Consider the following 27069-nt stretch of genomic DNA (forward strand, 5'->3'; position numbering starts at 1 on the left):
ACAATTTAAAGTGTTATGACTGTGCTTCATCTAATAGCAAAACTAAATAACCCTGGATTGCAATTTAGATGATTTAAATACAGTTGAAGTCGGAAGTTTACTTACACTTAGGTTGGAGTCATTAAAACCGTTTTTTCAAACTATTGTGAACAAACTATAGTTTTGGCAAGTCGGTTAGGACATCTATTTTGTGCATGATTGTCACGATCGTCATAAGGAGTGGACCAAGATGCAGCGTGGTCTGTTTCCATTCCACGCCAGCAGCATACCACCCTGTATACCACTGCTGACTTGCTTCTGACGCTAAGCAGGGTTGGTTCTGGTCAGTTCCTGGATGGGAGACCAGATGCTGCTGGAAGTGCTGTTGGAGGGCCAGTAGGAGGCACTCTTTCCTCTGGTCTAAAAAAAAATTGGGGACACTGCCCTGTATAGGGTGCTGTCTTTCGGATGGGACGTTAAAACAGATGTCCTGACTCTCTGAGGTCATTAAAGATCCCATGGCACTTATCGCAAGAGTAGGGGTGTTAACCCCGGTGTCCTGGCTAAATTCCCAATCTGGCCCTCATACCATCATGGTCACCTAATAATCCCCAGTTTACAATTGGCTCATTCATCCCCCTCCTCTCCCCTGTAACTATTCCCCAGGTTGTTGCTGCAAATGAGAATGTCTTCTCAGTCAACTTACCTGGTAAAATAATGGATAAATAAATCAAATAAATCCTTTATTATGGAATAGAAAACTTGAAAGAACAAAAGAACAACCGAAACGTGAAGCTACTAGACAAGATCCCACAAAGCACTATGGGAAATGGCTACCTAAATATGATCCCCAATCAGAGACAATGATAAACAGGTGCCTCTGATTGGGAACCATACCAGGCCACCAAAGAAAAATACAATTCCCCTAGATAACCCACCCTAAATCACACCCCAATCAACATAGAGAATAAACAGCTCTCTATGGTCAGGGGGTGATAATGACACAAGTCATATGTCCAACAATTCTTTACAGATAGATTATTTCACTTATGAATCACTGTATCCCAATTCCAGTGGGTCAGAAGTTTACATACACTAAGGTGTCTGTGCCTTTAAACAGCTTGGAAAATTCCAGAAAATGATGTCATGGCTTTAGAAGCTTCTGATAGGTTAATTGACATCATTTGAGTTAATTGGAGGTGTACCTGTGGATGTATTTCAAGGCCTACCTTCAAACTCAGTGCCTCTTTGCTTGACATCATGGGAAAATGAAAATAAATCAACCAAGACCTCAGAAAAACTATTGTAGACCTCCATAAGTCTGGTTCATCCTTGAGAGCAATTTCCAAACGCCTGAAGGTTCCACGTTCATCTGTACAAACAATAGTATGCAAGTATAAACACCATGGGACCACTCAGCTGTCATACCGCTCAGGAAGGAGACGCATTCTGTCTCCTAGAGATGAATGTACTTTGGTGCAAAAAGTGCAAATCAATCCCAGAACAACAGCAAAGGACCTTGTGAAGATGCTGGAGGAAACAGGTACAAAAGTATCTATAACCACAGTAAAAAGAGTCCTATATCGACATAACCTGAAATGCCGCTCAGCAAGGAAGAAGCCACTGCTCCAAAACCGCCATTAAAAAGCCAGACTACGGTTTGCAACTGCACATGGGGACAAAGATCTTACTTTTTGGAGAAATGTCCTCTGGTCTGATGAAACAAAAATAGAACTGTTTGGCCGTAATGACCATCGTGATGTTTGGAGGAAAAAGGGGGAGGCTTGCAAGTCGATGAACACCATCCCAACCGTGAAGCACGGGGGTGGCAACATCATGTTGTGGGCGTGCTTTGCTGCAGGAGGGACTGGTGCACTTCACAAAATAGATGGCATCATGAGGTAGGAAAATTATGTGGATATATTGAAGGAACATCTGAAGACATCAGTCAGGAAGTTAAAGCTTGGTCGTAAATGGGTCTTCCAAATGGACAATGACCACAAGCATCCTTCCAAAGTCGTGGCAAAATGGCTTAAGGACAACAAAGTCAAGGCATTGGAATGGCCATCACAAAGCCCTGACCTCAATCCTATAGAAAATTTGTGGGCAGAACTGAAAAGGCGTGTGCGAGCAAGGAGGCCTACAATCCTGATTCAGTTACACCAGCTCTGTCAGAAGGAATGGGACAAAATTCATCCAACTTATTGTAGAAAGCTTGTGCAAGGCTACCCGAAACGTTTGACCCAAGTTAAACAATTTAAAGGCAATGTTTCCAAATACTCATTAAGTGTGTGTAAACTTCTGACCCACTGGGAATGTGATGAAATAAATAAAAAATGAAATAAATCATTCTCTCTACTATTATTCAGACATTTCACATTCTTAAAATAAAGTGGTGATCCTAACTGACCTAATACAGGGCATTTTTACTAGGATTAAATGTCAGGAATTGTGAAAAACTGAGTTTAAATGTATTTGGCTAAGGTGTATGTTTAACTTCCGACTTCAGCTGTACTTGATGCACGTTCGTCGTATTGAGGAGACCAAAGCGCAGCGTGATGTGAATTCATCTTTTTAATGAAAGACGAAAAAAACACAAAGTACACTAAACAAACAAACAAACAAAAACAAACAAACAAACCCGCTATCAAAACTGAGTGCAAACATGCAACATCACATAGACAATAACCCACTAACCCAAACTGGAAAATGGCAACCTAAATAGGATCCCCAATCAGAGACAACGATAAACAGCTGCCTCTGATTGGGATCCAATCCAGGCCACCATAGACCTAAAAAATGTCTAGACTAGACACACACATCTAGACATACAAAAAACCCTAGATGAGACAAAAACACACATACCACCCTCGTCACACCCTGACCTAACCAAAATATATAAAGAAAACAAAGAATACTCAGGTCAGGGCGTGACACATGTGGTCATTGCAATTTGAGATCCTGCACAGACTATTGTAGCATTTGTGAAGAGCTCCACAGACCTAGGACATTTGTGAAGAGCTCCACAGACCTAGGACATTTGCATGCCATCTTGAACATGCACGCTTTCTATGATTTCATAAGAAGACATTTATCGTTACAGTAACCTCAAAATGTGGCCAGGGACGTGTTACTCATTTTTTTAAATACACTGAGTGTTCAAAACATTATGACACCTTCCTAATATTACCCCCCCCCCCCCTTTGCCCTCAGAACAGCATCAGTTCAAAGCATTCCACAGGAATGCTCGTCCATGTTTACTCCAATGCTTCCCACAGTTGGGTCAGGTTGGCTGGATGTCCTTTGGATGGTGGACCATTCTTGATACAAACAGGAAACTGTCGAGTGTGAAACATCCGGCAACTTTGCAGTTCTCTATATAATTCAGTACGCCTGGCACCTACTACCGTACCCCGTTCAAAGGCACTGAAATATTTTGTCTTGCCTATTCACCCTCTGAATGGCACACATACACAATCCATGTCTCAATCGTCTCAAGGCTTAAAAATCATTCTTTAACCTGTCTCCTCCCTTTCATCTACACTGATTGAAGTGGATTTAACAAAGTGACATTGATAAGGGATCATAGCTTTCACCTGGATTCGCGTGGTCAGTCTATGTCATGGAAAGAGCAGGTGTTCTTAATGTTTTGTATATTCTGAATATGTGTATGGTCTATTTTTAGTTTAATCCTGGACTGAATTTAAACAATAGATGTTGATTACTTCCCAAATGCCAAATAGGCCTAAATAGCCCCGTTGATGATATATAATTGATAAAAGTATGATTATATTTAATTTGCTCTGCTCAACTTACCCTTTGGAATGACTTTATCAAGAACAGTGAATCCGTTAAGTGGAGGTTTCTCAACACTCATTCTCACAATAGCACATTGACAAAGTCAGTGACAAATATCAATGCTGGGCTTGTTTAAAAACCTGGATGGGAGACTAAAAGGATAGCTGTAGATGAATCAACTCTCCAGCAGGAGGTGCTGCTCAGCTTAGTGTTATTTGGGGATTTTAGTGGACAATTACGTTGATGATTTGATGTTGTTTCAAAGGTACACATTTATACAAGGTTTGTCTATGTTGAAAATTGGTTAACATGATGACATAATCACGTGGTTGACATTTCACAATACAACAGTTCCAATGTGTTTTCCACGTGGTAGATTCCACATTAGAATATGTTGACAAATTTACATTGAAAACAATGTTGATTTAACCAGTTTGTGCCCAGTGGGCTATTCATGATAGCGGACCTTGGATTGTGCTCAATGGAGATTGTTTGCACCACAGCCTGCACTCAGCAGTGAGAAAAACAGGTTTTACTCCTGAGGGGTTTTTGGGAGATGCAGAATGCTCCGAAAGTGAATGATCCTCTCTGATTCTCTGGCTCCCCAGTGAAAACCAGCTGAGGGCAGCTGAGGCTCTCTCGTCTGGCAGACTGCTCTCTAGCTGGTGAGATTTGCTTTGGCTACAGAGAGGATCAAATAAAGACTGTCCGTCCAGTTGGGACAGTCTTACGCAACCTTATCTTTGCGGAAGCACGCCGTGTTGACAACAGTGATAATGCATATTGACTTTTAAGAGCATCGAGACAAGTCACTTTTCCAGGCAAGAACTGGAGCCAGACCTAATCATGAATCAGAGCCAGAGCTGAATACAATTCACTTCTTAAAAGACCTAAACTCAGGTTCTTTACGTGAATGGTAATAATGGTAATCCCCTTATGTTCTGCAGGCTTTGACACAAAAAAAGCTGATATGTTTCTGAGTTTATTGTGGTGAGATGTGGTGCTCTATCATTCTCACAACATATCAGCCAAAGACACTGTCATTAGTGCCAGATTACACCAGACTATAGCTACATTATCATTAGTGCCAGATTACACCAGACTATAGCTACGTTATCATTAGTGCCAGATTACACCAGACTATAGCCACACTATCATTAGAGCCATATTACACCAGACTATACCTACGTTATCATTAGTGCCAGATTACACCAGACTATACCTACGTTATCATTAGTGCCAGATTACATCAGACTGTAGCTACGTTATCATTAGTGCCAGATTACACCATTTTATAGCTACACTATCATTACAGCCAGATTACACCAGAATATAGCCACACTATCATTAGAGCCAGATTACACCAGACTATACCTACGTTATCATTAGTGCCAGATTACATCAGACTGTAGCTACGTTATCATTAGTGCCAGATTACACCATTTTATAGCTACACTATCATTAGAGCCAGATTACACCAGACTATACCTACGTTATCATTAGTGCCAGATTACACCAGAATATAGCCACACTATCATTAGAGCCAGATTACACCAGACTATACCTACGTTATCATTAGAGCCAGATTACACCAGACTATAGCTACACTATCATTACAGCCAGATTACACCAGACTATAGTTACATTATCATTAAAGCCAGATTACACCAGAATATAGCCACACTATCATTAGAGCCAGATTACACCAGAATATAGCCACACTATCATTAGAGCCAGATTACACCAGAATATAGCCACACTATCATTAGAGCCAGATTACACCATTTTATAGCTACACTATCATTAGTGCCAGATTACACCATTTTATAGCTACACTATCATTAGAGCCAGATTACACCAGAATATAGCCACACTATCATTAGAGCCAGATTACACCAGACTATAGTTACATTATCATTAGAGCCAGATTACACCAGAATATAGCCACACTATCATTAGAGCCAGATTACACCAGACTATAGTTACATTATCATTAAAGCCAGATTACACCAGAATATAGCCACACTATCATTAGAGCCAGATTACACCAGACTATAGTTACATTATCATTAGTGCCAAATAACACCAGACTATAGCTACCCCCACCCCCTATTCTGCCTAGCAAGTGGTTGCTTCCTAGGTGCATCAAGGAGCAAAAATATGTTAGCAGGACACTAGATACTCTAGTGCAGACAGTATCGTCAGGAGAGAGTTTCGAGTGACAGACACAGCATTAGATTTGATTTTAGAGATGGACAGTATGTAGCCTATAAATAAATAAATAAAACAAAAGTGTTTTGTTGTTTCTCTGTAATACTAGCAACCAATTTGGCTTGGAGTTGGCTTCAGCTAGTCAGCTACATAAATTCCCAATCTCCCAATCTCATAACTAACTACCAAGCTATTTCAGGCTTTCAATCAAGTTAGAGTAGCTTGTCTCCAACTGTCTTAGCTGTCATGCCTGCTGGCAAGGTTGCTAAACTTTAGAAAAAAGTCCTCCTTCAACAAGGTGATCAAATAAAGATACTACATCTGTAATTTACCCAGTGTAAGGATACAGACCAAGGTCATTATAGTAAACTCAAATTGAAACTAATACAAAAACTGAAATAAAACAAACCTGTTTGAAAAACTAAAACTATTCTGAGACTATTATATTTGACTCCAAAACGAATGAAAAAAACAAACATCATGAATTATGTTAAATTTTTTGTTTTTTTCCTAAATTTTGGGCAAAAATCTAATGGGGTTTTCAATTGAGTTTTGGGGGAATTTTCAAACTACTGAATCTGGTGTGTAAATGCTGCCAGTAGAGGGTGATGTATCCAATAGGGCTATCTTGTGCATCACTATCGCTATAGCTAAACAGGGGTAAAACAGCTAGGCAGCTAACTTGATTCTTCTCACACGTTAAAAGGCATTGGACTGGTGTAAACCCCATTACATCAGTGATGTAAACATGGGCAAGAGAGAAACATATTTTTGCACCAGTCTTTTAAATCCAAGTCACATTGAGCTGATGTACGAAGGGCTATATAAATACATTTGATTTGATTTATAATTGAAACCTAACCTAACCTGTGATCTGACCCATCACCTTATGTATTGCTGTCCCCCAGTTGCAAGAACTGAAATCCCCCCCCCCCCCCCCCCAAACAAACACACTATACAGCACAATGTCTCCTAGCCTCCCAGGTATGCTTTACAGTATGTCCCTACCGCTATAAATGAAACTAAAAAATATAAAAACTCATTAGAAATATTTGTACACTACTATAACTAAATAAAAACTAGCATCTCAAGTCAATTTTTTTTTTAAACATTTTTAATTTAATTTTATATATTAAAACATATCTATTATAACCTTGATACAGACCTAATGTCAGTTAATGTGCTGCGTTCCCCCTCTAGCTCACATCACTACAGAGGTCTGGAATATGGCCACCAGCCATACTATGTATAGCCAAAGACTTAAAGAGGTCATATACTGTAACAGTTTACGCTGAGCAGACTGAAGAAACAGGCAGGATATCTGAAACAACCTAGCACTCCAGAGACCAGCTGTCCTCGTCATGTCCTCTCTGGCCTTGGTCCTGTTCCTGTCGGCAAATTCTATCAAGCTAATGAGATATCTGTCACATACAATTAACACAGAAACACCCTAAAACCAACCTATTCCACACACAGAGGGATAAATGCCCAAAGTCTGACAGCACTTTATTTGTAAATAACCCAGAGCTGCTAATAGTTGCTACAGGGCCTGCAGCTGGTCCTAGCTTCAAACACGATGCCTCACAACCTGTAGGTGCTATGTGATTCAGAACCTTTCGTGATTGTTCTAAAAACAACAACAACAACAATTATTAATAATAATAACAATAACAATATTAACAATAATAATAATAATAACAATAACAGTAAAAATAACAATAATAGTAACAATAATAATAACAACAACAACAATAAGAACAATAATAATAATAACAATAATAATAACAACAACAATAATAACAATAATAATAATAACAATAATAATATTAACAATAATAATAACAATAACAGTAAAAATAACAATAATAGTAACAATAATAATAACAACAACAACAATAATAACAATAATAGCAATAATGATAACAACAATAATAATAACAATAATAACAACAATACTACTACTACTACTACTACTATTAATACTAATAATAATACAAATACTACTACTACTACTACTAATAATACATTGTATATAGCAGATGCCATTCAGGACACTCAAGGACACCTTTCATTAAAAGGCAGTGCGTAGAGAAAGACAGTCAGGAATGACTGTTAGTTTTAAAGCCCCTGGGAAGGAATGAAGGGGAGATGGAGAGAGGCTTCCTGTTCTCCCTGTGTATAATATAAACCCTGCTATCATCACGCAGGCTCTTGTGGGTCTGTGCTTGAGTGACATGACTGGGACATCTGGCCTGGCTGCATGTCACCATAGTGAAGGAGGTGACATGAGTTGGGAGGATGACCACAAGCAATCTCTGACCGACGAAACACACTGGACAACCTGGCACAAGCATGACGTGCTACTAGTGTGGGTCAGTGAATAGGGGCCAGACTGAATTTATTTGTGCATGTCTCGTACTGCTGGAATGCATAGTCCTACTCATGTATTGAAAAAAACCACTGTGTCTCCCCCCCCCAAAAAAAATACAAGGCTCCTAAAAACAGATGTTACCATATGCTCAAACTGAGAGAGACTGACTGTATACCGGAAAGTTGGAATTGCACTTGTGAAGGATTAGACCAGATGTCCTCTTCATGTGAATCATACACACACACACATACACACACACACACACACACACACACACACACACACATACACACACAAACACACACACACACACACACACACACACACACACACACACACACACACACACACACACACACACACACACACACACACACACACACACACACACACACACACACACACACACACACACACACACACACACACACACACACACACACACACACACACACACACACACACACACACACACACACACACACACACACACACACACATACACACACAACACACACACACACACACACACACACACACACACACACACACACACAAACACACACACACAACACACACACACACACACACACACACACACACACACACACACACACACACACACACACACACACACACACACATACACACACAAACACACACACACACACACACACACACACACACACACACACACATACACACACACACACACACTCATAATTTGACAGCATGCTCACTTTGTTATCCAGACGTATTGTGCATGAATTCCCTTGGACCTCATGAGTTACCAAAATCAATTGCTTTTATAGACATAAACAATGAGGCGCCTTTGTTTAGAATCAATGTAAAGATGCTGCTGCTGCACCAGACAAGTCACTCATTCATCAATCCTCTAGCCACACCTTTTAGGCAGGAGGCAATGATTTGTATTTTTTATTTCACCTTTATTGAACCAGGTAGGCCAGTTGAGAACACCTTTATTGAACCAGGTAGGCCAGTTGAGAACACCTTTATTGAACCAGGTAGGCCAGTTGAGAACACCTTTATTGAACCAGGTAGGCCAGTTGAGAACACCTTTATTGAACCAGGTAGGCCAGTTGAGAACACCTTTATTGAACCAGGTAGGCCAGTTGAGAACACCTTTATTGAACCAGGTAGGCCAGTTGAGAACACCTTTATTGAACCAGGTAGGCCAGTTGAGAACACCTTTATTGAACCAGGTAGGCCAGTTGAGAACAAGTTCTCATTTACAACTGTGACCTGGCCAAGATAAAGCAAAGCAGTGCGACAGAAACAAACAACATGGAGTTACACATAAACAAACGTACCGTCAATAACACAATAAAATACATTACATTTACATTTAACATTTAAGTCATTTAGCAGACGCTCTTATCCAGAGCGACTTACAAATTGTAAGTACGGCGTGTATGTATGTACGGCGTGTGCAAATGGAGAAGAGTAGGGAGGTAAGGCAATAAATAAGCCCTAGACGCGAAAATAATTACAATTTAGCATAATACTGGAGTGATGGATGTGCAGATGATGATGTGCAAGTATAGATACTGGGGTGCAAAAGAGCAAGAGGATTAATAACAATATGGGGATGAGGTAGTTGGGTGGGCTATATCCTGACTGACTGTGTACAGGTACAGTGATCGGTAAGCTGCTCTGACAGCTGATGCTTAAAGTTAAAGAGGGAGATATAAGACTCCAGCTTCAGAGATTTTTGCAATTTGTTCCAGTCATTGGCAGCAGAGAACCGGAAGGAAAGGTGGCCAAAGGAAGTGTTGGCTTTGGGGATGACCAGTGAAATATACCTGCTGGAGCGCCAGAGCGTGTGCTACGCGAATGTATGGCACACAATAGAGAGACAGTAGTCTGAGACTGACAAGGATACAAATCACCCAAACTATAAGAGCAGGCCAGGAGGTTAAGGCCACACAATATCTATACCTGGAGTGCAGCACATGTGCACTGTAGAGGGCAACGACATGTAGCCTTCAATGCCTTTACCCTTGAGGGACGGGCCGTACCATGCCTGGTATAAAGAGGGGTAATGCCCCTACTGGTATAAAGAGGGGTAATGCCCCTACTGGTATAAAGAGGGGGTAATTTCCCTACTGGTATAAAGAGGGGTAATTCCCCTACTGGTATAAAGAGGGGTAATGCCCCTACTAGTATAAAGAGGGGTAATGCCCCTACGGGTACAAAGAGGGGTAATGCCCCTACTGGTATAAAGAGGGGTAATGCCCCTACTAGTATAAAGAGGGGTAATTCCCCTACTGGTATAAAGAGGGGTAATGCCCCTACTAGTATAAAGAGGGGTAATGCCCCTACTGGTATAAAGAGGGGTAATGCCCCTACTGGTATAAAGAGGGGTAATGCCCCTACTAGTATAAAGAGGGGTAATGCCCCTACTGGTATAAAGAGGGGTAATGCCCCTACTGGTATAAAGAGGGGGTGTGCCCCTACTGGTATAAAGAGGGGGTGTGCCCCTACTGGTATAAAGAGGGGGTGTGCCCCTACTGGTATAAAGAGGGGTAATTCCCCTACTGGTATAAAGAGGGGTAATTCCCCTACTGGTATAAAGAGGGGTAATGCCCCTACTGGTATAAAGAGGGGTAATGCCCCTACTGGTATAAAGAGGGGTAATTCCCCTACTGGTATAAAGAGGGGTAATTCCCCTACTGGTATAAAGAGGGGTAATGCCCCTACTGGTATAAAGAGGGGTAATTCCCCTACTGGTATAAAGAGGGGTAATGCCCCTACTGGTAAAAAGAGGGGTAATGCACTGCAGTGAGAATACCTCTATCATCCAGATACCTACAGTACCTCTACATACACTGCTTAGCTTTGGAAACAAGGGAAAAGGAAAGGGGGAAACCTAGTCAGTTGTACAACTGAAATGTGTCTTCTGCATTACATTTTTTATTTTATTGAACCTTTATTTAACTAAGCAAATCAGTTAAGATCAAATTCTTATTTACAATGACGGCCTACCAAAAGGCAAAAGGCTTCCTGCGGGGACGGGGGCCTTGGATTAAAAAAACTAAATACAATAAATACAATAGGAATATAGGACAAAACACATCACAACAAGAGAGACAACACTACATAAAGAAAGACTTAAGATAACATCATAGCAAGGAAGCAACACATAACAACACAGCATGGTAGCAACACAACATAACAACAACATGGTAGCAGCACAAAACAACACAGCATGGTAGCATCACAACATAACAACAACATGGTAGCAGCACAAAACATGGTACAAACATTATTGGGCACAGACAACAGCACAAAGGGCAAGAAGGTAGAGACGACATCACGTGAAGCAGCCACAACAGTCAGTAAGAGTGTCCATGATTGAGTCTTTGAATGAAGAGATTGAGATAAAACTGTCCAGTTTGAGTGTTTGTTGCAGGTCGTTCCAGTCGCTAGCTGCAGCGAACTGAAAAGAGGAGCGACCCAGGGATGTGTGTGCTTTGGGGACCTTTAACAGAACGTGACTGGCAGAACCCAACCCCTCTGAATCAGAGGTGCGGGGGGCTGCCTTAATCGACATCCGCGTCTTCGGCGCCCGGGGAACAGTCAGCTGTGTTCAACACTGATCAGCTTCCAAACTCCTTTGCGAGGACTACCTTAATAATATTGAAAAGTTTTAAGTAACGCCTAACTTTTCTTACACGAGCTGTATGTGAAAGTACATTCGGAGTGAGGTTGGGTTTATGTAAACTACATTGACCTCTGATTTTCCCAGAGGACACCATCCTTTCAATGTGAAACTAGGTATACTATCATTGGTCCAGTGTGTGCCCAGTGGGAATGTCTTGCCACAACCTTTTGAGGATGGCTATCATCTGGATACCTGCTAATCTCCTTGATATGGTAATCTAAAGCATTACAGGCCTATAAATAGAATTCCTTTGTGTGATTACAACCACAGGAGAACACTTGTACTGCTTCTGCTAAACACTGGCAATCCCCTTCCTACTTAAATTGATTTTTGACAACGGAACTCCCCTTTCACTCTACACCAGAGTTAATTCCACATATTCACTACTCTTAACTGAAGAAAATAATCTGTTTAGTTATGATACAATGAATAATAGATTAAATGGGTTTGTTGAGGCAAGGCCCCGCTAAACGGTTCACATAAAAGGCACAAGCTCCCATAGAGACAGAAACATCACTTATATGCAACCATCTCCAGCTACAGTATATCAGGGCAATCACACAGGCTTAGTTCTGTTTTTCACACACACAAATACACATTGCCCTTTAACATGATCGTGTGTCTACCTGTGTCTTTTAACCCACGAGGGACAACCGGTGTGTACTGTAAACGTGCTGTTCAACACGTCCACCACACACACACGCCGTAGGCTACACACCAGTTTCTCCTATAGCCGAAAGACTCGGCTTCAACTCAGTGATGGCACTACACCATGTATATCTAATTGGGGATAATCCAACTGGAATGGTTTCTTGCCAAGGTGGAGACACTCAGTTAGCCGCTCCACTGTCACTCATCAAAGTCAACTTATCTCACAAGAAGCAAACGAATCACAACAGGCTCAATCTGTTTTGGGGGATTGCCCAACATTGTGTGACATGATGTATTTTTTTTATGCAAACACAAAACAAATGACTAGAAAGTATCCTGACAATTATTTCCATTCTTCGCTCAACCTATCTGTAAATTGCTGATAAGGAGAATATTGGCGCTAACATAGAAAGTTGGAATCTAAATAAAACATGCCTCACTACCAACAGCACATTGGAAATGTATGAGTTTCTGATTTAATTTTTAATTATCCTCAATGGTAGATTATGGTCATGTTTATTTTTTCACTGGCGGGCATTGTGACTAATACCGCAATTTGCATAAAGAATCCAATGGCATGTCTGTTTAGCAGTTCATCCAGTGATATAACACCTACAGTGACATGTCTGTTTAGCAGTTCATCCAGTGATAGAACACCTACAGTGACATGTCTGTATAGCAGTTCATCCAGTGATAGAACACCAACAGTGACATGTCTGTTTAGCAGTTCATCCAGTGCAGTGGTAGAACACCTACAGTGACATGTCTGTTTAGCAGTTCATCCAGTGATAGAACACCTATAGTGACATGTCTGTTTAGCAGTTCATCCGGTGATAGAACACCAACAGTGACATGTCTGTTTAGCAGTTCATCCAGTGATAGAACACCTACAGTGACATGTCTGTATAGCAGTTCATCCAGTGATAGAACACCAACAGTGACATGTCTGTTTAGCAGTTCATCCAGTGATAGAACACCTACAGTGACATGTCTGTATAGCAGTTCATCCAGTGATATAACACCTACAGTGACATGTCTGTTTAGCAGTTCATCTAGTGATAGAGCACCTACAGTGACATGTCTGTATAGCAGTTCATCCAGTGCAGTGATAAAACACCTACAGTGACATGTCTGTTTAGCAGTTTATCCAGTGCAGTGATAGAACACCTACAGTGACATGTCTGTATAGCAGTTCATCCAGTGATAGAACCCTGATAGTGACATATCTGTAAAGCAGAACATCCAGTGCAGTGATAGAACACCGACAGTGACATATCTGTATAGCAGAACATCCTGTGCAGTGATAAAACACCAACAGTGACATGTCTGTTTAGCAGTTGATCCAGTGATAGAAAACCTACAGTGACATGTCTGTTTAGCAGTTCATCCAGTGATAGAAAACCTACAGTGACATGTCTGTTTAGCAGTTCATCCAGTGATAAAACACCAACAGTGACATGTCTGTATAGCAGAACATCCAGTGCAGTGATAAAACACCAACAGTGACATGTCTATATAGCAGTTCATCCAGTGATAGAACACCTACAGTGACATGTCTGTATAGCAGAACATCAAGTGCAGTGATAGAACACCAACAGTGACATGTCTGTATAGCAGAACATCCAGTGCAGTGATAAAACACCTACAGTGACATGTCTCTATAGCAGTTAATCCAGTGATAGAGCACCAACAGTGACATGTCTGTATAGCAGTTCATCCAGTGCTGTGATAGAACACCGACAGTGACATATCTGTATAGCAGAACATACAGTGCAGTGATAAAACACCTAGAGTGACATGTCTGTTTAACAGTTCGTCCGGTGCAGTGATAGAACACAAACAGTGACATGTCTGTATAGAAGTTCATCCAGTAAAAGAACACCAACAGTGACATGTCTGTTTAGCAATTCATCCAGTGCAGTGATAGAACACCTACAGTGACATGTCTGTTTAGCAGTTCATCCAGTGATAGAACACCTACAGTGACATGTCTGTTTAGCAGTTCATCCAGTGATAGAACACCAACAGTGACATGTCTGTATAGCAGAACATCCAGTGCAGTGATAGAACACCTACAGTGACATGTCTGTATAGCAGTTCATCCAGTGCAGTGATAGAACACCAACAGTGACATGTCTGTATAGCAGTTCATCCAGTGATAGAACACCAACAGTGACATGTCTGTTTAGCAGTTCATCCAGTGGTAGAACACCTACAGTGACATGTCTGTTTAGCAGTTCATCCAGTGATAGAACACCTATAGTGACATGTCTGTTTAGCAGTTCATCCGGTGATAGAACACCAACAGTGACATGTCTGTTTAGCAGTTCATCCAGTGATAGAACACCTACAGTGACATGTCTGTATAGCAGTTCATCCAGTGATAGAACACCAACAGTGACATGTCTGTTTAGCAGTTCATCCAGTGATAGAACACCTACAGTGACATGTCTGTATAGCAGTTCATCCAGTGATATAACACCTACAGTGACATGTCTGTATAGCAGTTCATCCAGTGCAGTGATAAAACACCTACAGTGACATGTATGTTTAGCAGTTTATCCAGTGCAGTGATAGAACACCTACAGTGACATGTCTGTATAGCAGTTCATCCAGTGATAGAACCCTGATAGTGACATATCTGTAAAGCAGAACATCCAGTGCAGTGATAGAACACCGACAGTGACATATCTGTATAGCAGAACATCCTGTGCAGTGATAAAACACCAACAGTGACATGTCTGTTTAGCAGTTGATCCAGTGATAGAAAACCTACAGTGACATGTCTGTTTAGCAGTTCATCCAGTGATAGAAAACCTACAGTGACATGTCTGTTTAGCAGTTCATCCAGTGATAAAACACCAACAGTGACATGTCTGTATAGCAGAACATCCAGTGCAGTGATAAAACACCAACAGTGACATGTCTATATAGCAGTTCATCCAGTGATAGAACACCTACAGTGACATGTCTGTATAGCAGAACATCAAGTGCAGTGATAGAACACCAACAGTGACATGTCTGTATAGCAGAACATCCAGTGCAGTGATAAAACACCTACAGTGACATGTCTCTATAGCAGTTAATCCAGTGATAGAGCACCAACAGTGACATGTCTGTATAGCAGTTCATCCAGTGCTGTGATAGAACACCGACAGTGACATATCTGTATAGCAGAACATACAGTGCAGTGATAAAACACCTAGAGTGACATGTCTGTTTAACAGTTCGTCCGGTGCAGTGATAGAACACAAACAGGACATGTCTGTATAGAAGTTCATCCAGTAAAAGAACACCAACAGTGACATGTCTGTTTAGCAATTCATCCAGTGCAGTGATAGAACACCTACAGTGACATGTCTGTTTAGCAGTTCATCCAGTGATAGAACACCTACAGTGACATGTCTGTTTAGCAGTTCATCCAGTGATAGAACACCAACAGTGACATGTCTGTATAGCAGAACATCCAGTGCAGTGATAGAACACCTACAGTGACATGTCTGTATAGCAGTTCATCCAGTGCAGTGATAGAACACCAACAGTGACATGTCTGTAAAGCAGAACAGCCAGTGATAGAACACCGATAGTGACATATCTGTATAGCAGAACATCCAGTGCAGTGATAAAAACACAGTGACATGTCCAGTTAACAGTGACATGTCTGTATAGCAGTTAATCTAGTGATAGAACACCTACAGTGACATGTCTGTATAGCAGAACATCCAGTGCAGTGATAGAACACCTACAGTGACATGTCTGTATAGCAGTTCATCCAGTGCAGTGATAGAACACCAACAGTGACATGTCTGTAAAGCAGAAGAGCCAGTGATAGAACACCGATAGTGACATATCTGTATAGCAGGACATCCAGTGCAGTGATAAAACACCAACAGTGACATGTCTGTTTAGCAGTTCGTCCAGTGCAGTGATAGAACACCAACAGTGACATGTCTGTATAGCAGTTAATCCAGTGATAGAACACCAATAATGACATATCTGTATAGCAGAACATCCAGTGCAGTGATAAGACACCTACAGTGACATGTCTGTATAGCAGTTCATCCAGTGATAGAACAGCAACAGTGACATTTCTGTTTAGCAGTTCATCCAGTGATAGAACACCTACAGTGACATGTCTGTTTAGCAGTTCATCCAGTGATAGAACACCTACAGTGACATGTCTGTTTAGCAGTTCATCCAGTGCAGTGATAAAACACCTACAGTGACATGTTTGTTTAGCAGTTCATCCAGTGATAGAACACCTACAGTGACATGTCTGTTTAGCAGTTCATCCAGTGCAGTGATAGAACACCTACAGTGACATGTCTGTTTAGCAGTTCATCCAGTGATAGAACACCTACAGTGACATGTCTGTATAGCAGTTCATCCAGTGATAGAACACCTACAGTGACATGTCTGTACAGCAGTTCATCCAGTGCAGTGATAGAACACCAACAGTGACATGTCTGTATAGCAGTTCATCCAGTGATAGAACACCTACAGTGACATGTCTGTACAGCAGTTCATCCAGTGCAGTGATAGAACACCAACAGTGACATGTCTGTTTAGCAGTTCATCCAGTGATAGAACACCAACAGTGACATGTCTGTATAGCAGAACATCCAGTGCAGTGATAGAACACCTACAGTGACATGTCTGTATAGCAGTTCATCCAGTGCAGTGATAGAACACCAACAGTGACATGTCTGTAAAGCAGAACAGCCAGTGATAGAACACCGATAGTGACATATCTGTATAGCAGAACATCCAGTGCAGTGATAAAACACCTACAGTGACATGTCTGTATAGCAGTTAATCTAGTGATAGAACACCTACAGTGACATGTCTGTATAGCAGTTCATCCAGTGCAGTGATAGAACACCAACAGTGACATGTCTGTAAAGCAGAACAGCCAGTGATAGAACACCGATAGTGACATATCTGTATAGCAGGACATCCAGTGCAGTGATAAAACACCAACAGTGACATGTCTGTTTAGCAGTTCGTCCAGTGCAGTGATAGAACACCAACAGTGACATGTCTGTATAGCAGTTAATCCAGTGATAGAACACCAATAATGACATATCTGTATAGCAGAACATCCAGTGCAGTGATAAGACACCTACAGTGACATGTCTGTATAGCAGTTCATCCAGTGATAGAACAGCAACAGTGACATTTCTGTTTAGCAGTTCATCCAGTGATAGAACACCTACAGTGACATGTCTGTTTAGCAGTTCATCCAGTGATAGAACACCTACAGTGACATGTCTGTTTAGCAGTTCATCCAGTGCAGTGATAAAACACCTACAGTGACATGTTTGTTTAGCAGTTCATCCAGTGATAGAACACCTACAGTGACATGTCTGTTTAGCAGTTCATCCAGTGCAGTGATAGAACACCTACAGTGACATGTCTGTTTAGCAGTTCATCCAGTGATATAACACCTACAGTGACATGTCTGTATAGCAGTTCATCCAGTGATAGAACACCTACAGTGACATGTCTGTACAGCAGTTCATCCAGTGCAGTGATAGAACACCAACAGTGACATGTCTGTATAGCAGTTCATCCAGTGCAGTGATAGAACACCAACAGTGACATGTCTGTATAGCAGAACATCCAGTGCAGTGATAAAACACCTACAGTGACATGTCTCTATAGCAGCTAATCCAGTGATAGAACACCAACAGTGACATGTCTGTATAGCAGTTCATCCAGTGCAGTGATAGAACACCGACAGTGACATATCTGTATAGCAGAACATCCAGTGCAGTGATAAAACACCTAGAGTGACATGTCTGTTTAACAGTTCGTCCGGTGCAGTGATAGAACACAAACAGTGACATGTCTGTATAGAAGTTCATCCAGTAAAAGAACACCAACAGTGACATGTCTGTTTAGCAATTCATCCAGTGCAGTGATAGAACACCTACAGTGACATGTCTGTTTAGCAGTTCATCCAGTGATAGAACAGCTACAGTGACATGTCTGTTTAGCAGAACATCCAGTGCAGTGGTAGAACACCTACAGTGACATGTCTGTTTATCAGTTCATCCAGTGATAGAACACCTACAGTGACATGTCTGTATAGCAGGTCATCCAGTGCAGTGATAGAACCCCAACAGTGACATGTCTGTAAAGCAGAACATCCAGTGATAGAACACCGATAGTGACATATCTGTATAGCAGAACATCCAGTGCAGTGATAAAACACCAACAGTGACATGTCTGTTTAGCAGTTCGTCCAGGGCAGTGATAGAACACCTACAGTGACATGTCTGTATAGCAGTTCATCCAGTGATAGAACACCAACAGTGACATTTCTGTTTAGCAGTTCATCCAGTGATAGAACACCTACAGTGACATGTCTGTTTAGCAGTTCATCCAGTGATAGAACACCTACAGTGACATGTCTGTTTAGCAGTTCATCCAGTGATAGAACACTAGCTGATGCACACATTAAGAGTGCATGCCCAGATTCTCATTAAAACCACAGTCAGTTGTTTCTTAGGAAACGTCTTCATTCAATGAGAATTATCTTCCAGTACAATGTGTAATTCCACAAAAAATACTCCATCACTGATAAACCATATTCCATTCTACATTATCCATCTTTATCTGTTTGTGCCTTTGAATCGATTGATAATTCTAGACACCATTGATTACTGAACTACAGTATTGCATTCAATCATTGAAACGGGTTTCTCAACCTTCTCTGGCAAAAGGGAAACCAGTCTTTTGAATAAACAGTCAAATGTGACACCCTTAAAAGCAGAAATGAGGGAGCAAACAGGGTGATTGCAGCAGGGTAAGATGGCATTACATTAACTTTAAATTGGCTTGGGGGAATGTTGGGTTTGTCAAGAAAGAGAATCATGTCCCTGTTGAACTGCTGTGCCACTCTCTCCCTAACCTCCCTCTATTTCTCTCTCTCTCTCCCTCCCTCCCGCCATTTCTCTCTCTCTCTCTCTCTCTCTCCCTCCCTCCCTCCCTCCCGCCATTTCTCTTTCTCCCTCCCTCTATTTCTCTCTCCCTCCATTTCTCTCTCTCTCTCCCTCCCTCTCCCTCCCTCCATCCCTCTATTTCTCTCTCTCTCCCTCCATCCCTCTCTCCCTCGCCCTCAATTCCTCCCTCCCTCCCTCCCTCCCTCCCTCCCTCCCTCCCTCACTCCCTACATTTCTCTATCCTTCCCTCCCTCCATTTCTCTCTCTCTCCCTTCCTCCATTTCCCTCCCTCCCTCCCTCCCTCTCTCTCTCTCTCCCTCTCCCTCCCTCCCTTTCTCTCCCTCTCCCTCTCTCTGTATGAGAGTGAGACAAGCAGCACTTGGTTTAACTGGACTAGAATACACTGTAACTATCAGCAGTTATTTAGTGTTAGCCCCAACACTGCCCTCTAAAGGCCTGATGTCAGGATACACAGCATGACATTATGGCTTCAACCAAAGCGCCAAAGTGCCAAGTCTAGGTCCAAGAGGCTTCTAAACAGCTTCTACCCCCAAGTCATCAGCTTTTACCCCCAAGTCATAAGACTCCTGATCACCTAATCAAATGGCAACCCAGACTTTTTGCATTGCCCCCCCCCCCCCCCCTCTTTCCACCTCTGCCACTCTCTGTTGTTACTCCTCTCTACATGTAAATCTTACCTCAACTAACTGGTGCCCCCCGCATATTGACTCTGTACCGGTACCCCCCTGTATATAGACTCGTTATTGTTATTTTACTGCTGCTCAGGTGGGACCATTCTAGCCAATGAGAGGGCAGATACACATGTGAACAACAGCTCCATTATAGCATCTGTGACAGCATAGCCAGTGCCATTGAGACTATCTCCATTTTAAAGTAGTACATTTTCTTCTTCTTCATTGGCTGATTGCTCCCAATTTATAACAATCCCCACCCAGTTGACTACTTTTAAATGGTGGAAGCCCTCATTGGCAATGTCCATGCTAAAATGTATTATATCCATGATGAGTCTTCTATCTATCTCTATGACAACAGCCAATATAACTTTTTTATTTCAAAGTTGCCGAAATGCTACGTGTGTCCACTTAAATCAGTGCATTCGTAACAACCAAACCATTACAAAACTTATTTTTCGACCAAATAAGCCTCACATAGAAAATTAGCAATTCCATTTCGACAGTCTCTCATTGACCTCCATGCAAAAATGACTCACTTTGTGGGCTTATTTTTTTTTTGTGAACAGATTTTTGGGCGGAGTAAAACCTCTTGCTTCGTCTCTCGCGTCACCTCTTCCTCTCTGCTTCAACCTCCTTATGGGAGGTGGCTAGAAAGTCTGCACTGGAACCATGAAGGGTACATGGAAATGTTTCAGTCTTTAAGGATTATCGGTACCGACTTATAGCTATGTGGGACACCTCAGGTCATTTGTGGCACAAGAAACTGTCCATTGTCCACTAACTGAATTTGCCATGTGTCTCGGCGCTCTCTACCAGGTGAGTGATGCTGTGCTGCCTGGGAGAAGCAGGAAGCTGTGTCTGCATTTTCTGAGACCCTGGATGTAGACGGCTGTGAGTGTGTGTGTGTGACGCATGCAGACACATTAGCCTGAATAACCTCATATACATGAATCCTTCAACTTGGTAGACATCCAATGGTGTCTCTGAGTCCTTGGTAGCCTAGTTAATGGTCCTAATATATTCATTGGATGTTGTTATTGTTCTACTATATACGGTTATTATTGTAACTGTTAATATGGCTTGTCATTCCTCCCACTCACCCTGGGCAACTCAATTAGTTGTTTTAAATGATGATGGTTGCTATATTATAGTAGCATAGCCATCTGTCTAAAGTAAATATGACAATATCTTACTGATGACAAAAAAAAGGGGTTCTTGTGAATGATTTGCTTACTTTAGAAATATAATTGTATTGCCAAGCCACTTTAGTGTTCTTAAGAAAAAATCCCCATTGGCCCCCATTGAGAATGCCTGGGGCTGCACAGTCACAATGCCTGGGGCTGCACAGTCACAATGCCTGGGGCAGCACAGTCACAATGCCTGGGGCAGCATAGTCACAATGCCTGGGGCAGCACAGTCACAATGCCTGGGGCAGCACAGTCACAATGCCTGGGGCAGCACAGTCACAATGCCTGGGGCAGCACAGTCACAATGCCTGGGGCAGCACAGTCACAATTCCTGGGGCAGCACAGTCACAATGCCAGTGGCAGCACAGTCACAATGCCTGGGGCAGCACAGTCACAATGCCTGGGGCAGCACAGTCACAATACCTGGGCAGCACAGTCACAATGCCTGGGGCAGCACAGTCACAATACCTGGGGCAGCACAGTCAGAATGCCCGTGGCAGCACAGTCACAATGTCCGTGGCAGCACAGTCACAATGTCCGTGGTAGCACAGTCACAATGTCCGTGGTAGCACAGTCACAATGCCTGGGGCAGCACAGTCACAATGTCCGTGGTAGCACAGTCACAATGTCCGTGGCAGCACAGTCACAATGTCCGTGGTAGCACAGTCACAATGTCCGTGGTAGCACAGTCACAATGTCCGTGGCAGCACAGTCACAATGTCCGTGGCAGCACAGTCACAATGTCCGTGGCAGCACAGTCACAATGCCTGGGGCAGCACAGTCACAATGTCCGTGGTAGCACAGTCACAATGTCCGTGGCAGCACAGTCACAATGTCCGTGGTAGCACAGTCACAATGTCCGTGGTAGCACAGTCACAATGTCCGTGGCAGCACAGTCACAATGTCCGTGGCAGCACAGTCACAATACCTGGGGCAGCACAGTCACAATGTCCGTGGTAGCACAGTCACAATGTCCGTGGTAGCACAGTCACAATGTCCGTGGTAGCACAGTCACAATGTCCGTGGTAGCACAGTCACAATGTCCGTGGTAGCACAGTCACAATGTCCGTGGTAGCACAGTCACAATGTCCGTGGTAGCACAGTCACAATGTCCGTGGTAGCACAGTCACAATGTCCGTGGTAGCACAGTCACAATGTCCGTGGTAGCACAGTCACAATGTCCGTGGTAGCACAGTCACAATGGGAGTCAGTCGTGCTGATAACGTCTATATCAATGGAGTGACGAGTCTGTGAAACCCATGAATAGGTTTCCCCCCTGTCTGATACAGCCAAGGAAGTATGATGTTGCTCATGACTATGATCCATTGAGTTGTCTGAAGAAGAAAATGAAAATAAAACAAACACTGAATTGCTAAGGTAATTTCCAGATTGTCTGCGTCTTTTTTTAAATCAACTGATGAAACGCTGCTATTCCTTCCTAATGCAAATCCTGATGTCATAAGCGGCTCACACATGTCTAGAATGAGGAGGCATTGGCAGGAACAACACTGAATCACTGATCTCTTTTAATAAGAGCCCAGGGTGGTCTGGTTGCAAAAAATACCTTAAGTTAATTTCCCCCTGATCTTTTCTCTTAAAGTTTCCTTAACTCTAAGTAGGTTGCACAAAAGTGAATTTCCTAAGAGAGAGAGAGAACAGCCAATCAGGATACATTCAAAAACCAAATCAATACTGACTGGTCACTGTGTCTAAAGCAAGTCATAAAACTCATCCAATCATAACATAATATCTCCAGGAGATGAGAGATTAGGACCCATGATCAGAATACCAAGTCTTCAACTGCAAGCCGCCTCTTTCACCTGTCCACAGAAAAACGGTCCGTACCGTTGGGTTTGCTGTCTGTGTGCAATTTTAATGTTTCCTCCCTCATTCCATCTTCCACTTTCTCATTGCAAGGTTACAATTATTGGAAGCTTGTGGGAACACAGGGAGTGCCTGAAATGAGTTTATTCTATGTTACTCAATTGAGACACATAGGAAATGTAGTCAATTTGAAACGTCATGTTTTTCCAGATAATCTTCATATTGGCATAATTATGGTTCCCTAAATGTGCTATTTCACATAATCTCCACAGAATGACGCTGATACAGCTCAACTCTCCCTGTTGATTCACACGTTTCATGACTGCTATGATCAATCAAATAATATCTCTCCGTCGTGTTTTTTTGGGGGCGCCTAAAATACCCATTATTGCCCAACTGGGATGCGTTTCAGAAAGCACTAACTTATAGACGACATGAAAGTCAAAAAAGTAACTGCATGACGCCAACAGATGGTGCCTTAAAATGTTCTTATCTTTTAGAAAACTGCAGATTCCTGGAAATGAGTGCCAAGACAGGATCCTTTCAAATGAGTGCCTAGACAGGATCCTTTCAAATGAGTGCCAAGACAGGATCCTTTCAAATGAGTGCCTAGACAGGATCCTTTCAAATGAGTGCCTAGACAGGATCCTTTCAAATGAGTGCCTAGACAGGATCCTTTCAAATGAGTGCCAAGACAGGATCCTTTCAAATGAGTGCCTAGACAGGATCCTTTCAAATGAGTGCCTAGACAGGATCCTTTCAAATGAGTGCCTAGACAGGATCCTTTCAAATGAGTGCCTAGACGGGATCCTTTCAAATGAGTGCCTAGACGGGATCCTTTCAAATGAGTGCCTAGACAGGATCCTTTCAAATGAGTGCCTAGACAGAATCCTTTCAAATGAGTGCCTAGACAGGATCCTTTCAAATGAGTGCCTAGACAGGATCCTTTCAAACGAGTGCCTAGACAGGATCCTTTCAAATGAGTGCCTAGACAGGATCATTTCCCTACTGTACCTCCAAAATCATTATGACAGAATGTTAGAGAAGAGGTTACTGACACTATCGTTGACATTTAGTAAAGCAACAGGTGTTAATGCAATGGAGACGGCATTTGAACACCTCGAACACTAACTGTCATCAAAGTGAAAACACGATTCAGTGCAATTACAAAGCACTGCAGTCAGTTAGTCAAATACAAAGCACTGTAGTCAGTTAGTCAATTACAAAGCACTGTAGTCAGTTAGTCAATTACAAAGCACTGTAGTCAGTCAGTCAATTACAAAGCACTGTAGTCAGTTAGTCAATTACAAAGCACTGTAGTCAGTTAGTCAATTACAAAGCACTGTAGTCAGTTAGTCAATTACAAAGCACTGTAGTCAGTCAGTCAATTACAAAGCACTGTAGTCAGTTAGTCAATTACAAAGCAATGTAGTCAGTTAGTCAATTACAAAGCACTGTAGTCAGTTAGTCAATTACAAAGCACTGTAGTCAGTCAGTCAATTACAAAGCACTGTAGTCAGTTAGTCAATTACAAAGCACTGTAGTCAGTTAGTCAATTACAAAGCACTGTAGTCAGTCAGTCAATAACAAAGCACTGTAGTCAGTTAGTCAATTACAAAGCACTGTAGTCAGTTAGTCAATTACAAAGCACTGTAGTCAGTTAGTCAATTACAAAGCACTGCAGTCAGTTAGTCAATTACAAAGAACAAACCATTCACTAAACCCTAAATCTCAACTAAATCTTGTCATGAATATTGTGTAAATTGAGGAAGTTGAGGAGACTAAACTGCTTGGAGTAACCCTGGATTGGGGCGGCAGGTAGCCTAGTGGTTAGAGTGTTGGGTTGAGTAACCAAAAGGTTGCTAGATCGAATCCTCCGAGCTGACAAGGTAAAAGTCTCTCGTTCTGCCCCTGAACAAGGCAGTTAACCCACTGTTCCTAGACCAGTTAACCCACTGTTCCTAGGCCGTCATTGTAAATAGGAATTTGTTTTTAACTGACTTGCCTAGTTAAGTAAACTGACATGGTCTAAACGTATTGATGCAACAGTAGCTAAGATGGGGAGAGTGATGTTCTGCTTTCTTGACATCTCTATCACCAAAACAAGTCCTACCAGACCTAGTTCTGTTGCACGTGGACTACTGACCAATTATATGGTCGAGTGCCACAGAGGGACTTTGGCAAATTACAGTTGTCCCAGAAAAGAGCAGCACGGCTAGCCCTTAAGTGTACACAGAGAGCTAACATCGATGACATGCATGTTTTTTATCTCCTGGCTCAAAGTAGAGGAGAGATTGACTGCATCACTACTTGTCTTTGTGAGAGGCATGTTGAAAAACATAGAGCTGTCTAGCACACAGCTCAGACACCCATGCAGACCCCCCCCCCCCCCCCACGACACATGCCACAAGGGGTCTCTTCACAATCCCCAAGTCCAGAACAGACTCTGGAAAACGCACAGTACTACACAGAGCCATGACTACAAACTCTATTTCACATCAATTAACTCATGAAAGCAGTAAAATCTGATTTTAAAAAATCAATAAAAAACGTATTAAACTACACCTTATGGAACAACAAGGACTATGAAGAGACACAAACGCATATGCACGCTAGCACACACACTCTACACACACGTACATTGTAATATTGTTGTGTGGTGGTATTATACATTTTGTATTGTAGATATGTAGTGGTGTAATAATGTTATATGATGTACTGTACTCTTTTATTTGTGTTTGGACCCCAGGAAGAGTAGCTGATAGGGATCCCTAATAAATACACGTTTAAAAAATGACAGATGCCATATCTTAATTTGAGCCAGTTTCACACAACAGGAAAACAATCCCGCAGCAACAGTTAATGTGAATTGTTATGTAGATTATAATTAATGGACATTTTTCCATAGGGGTTTGGGCAAATCAAGTCTGAAATTTGAAATTGGAAATGATTATGCAAAAGGCTTCTAACTTTGTTTAACCTCGAAAACAGTACACGTTTGCGTTTCCTGCTAATGCAGGAAAATTCCTGCGACAACAGGATGATCAAATTAAGATATGGCATCTGTACATGTGCTGTTCATTAAGGGAGATAAAGGCTAAACTCACATGCATATGTCATAGCAAAGCTGCTTGCTGTGTCGACCATGTCCACTTGTGGTACCAGTTTGGGGATATCCTGGTGATGAGAGAGTGCAAACCGAAAAACCTCATATTCGTGTGAGCCGTTTGGGAACAATCCCCCTGTGTGCAAGACAAAGGCCATCATTGAAAAGGGTTCACATCAACTGTCATCAAACAACGAATATTTTTAACGTAGCCTATTACAAAATAAGACGAATGGGGACTGTCTTGCAACTTTGGAATTACGCAGCAGTTTAGATGTCAAACCGACAGGACGCAGTAGTGATATAATAAGCATTCCGTGTTGATAATACTCACCTATATTTATATTACTTGGGAAACTTGAACCAGCGCAAAACCCAACACAAAAACTAACAAAGACCAAGGTAAGTCGTCGCTGCATATTTCCTTTTGCATTGGCGACGAAAAAAGAAACAAATGCCAAATAAAGGTCTGCTTCTGTTGCCCACAAGCCACTCACAATGCATTCATAGTTGTAGTAGACTAACTGAATTCGCAGAGCTTGAGTCACAACCGCTCTCTCCCTAGCCTGGCGCACTCTCTCTCGCTGTCTGCGGTGCGCGCAGAGCTAAAGATAA

The 27069-nt window shown here is 42.0% G+C and overlaps 1 protein-coding gene across 1 annotated transcript in view; it reads right to left on the reverse strand.

Annotated features, from left to right (window-relative positions):
* LOC115123638 (glutamate receptor 1-like) overlaps positions 1 to 27002 on the reverse strand; it is a 116441-nt gene extending 89439 nt beyond the window's left edge. The window contains exons 1-2 of the mRNA XM_065023943.1: positions 26789 to 27002; positions 26456 to 26590 (exon numbers count right to left, since the gene is read on the reverse strand). Of these exons, the coding sequence (XP_064880015.1) occupies positions 26456 to 26590; positions 26789 to 26873 (220 nt within the window). The 5' untranslated portion in view covers positions 26874 to 27002. The remainder of the gene's footprint in view (positions 1 to 26455; positions 26591 to 26788) is intronic.
* Between the last annotated feature and the right edge of the window lie 67 nt (positions 27003 to 27069).

This window comes from Oncorhynchus nerka, linkage group LG10 (assembly GCF_034236695.1).
Source record: "Oncorhynchus nerka isolate Pitt River linkage group LG10, Oner_Uvic_2.0, whole genome shotgun sequence".
Classification (NCBI taxonomy): domain Eukaryota; kingdom Metazoa; phylum Chordata; class Actinopteri; order Salmoniformes; family Salmonidae; genus Oncorhynchus; species Oncorhynchus nerka.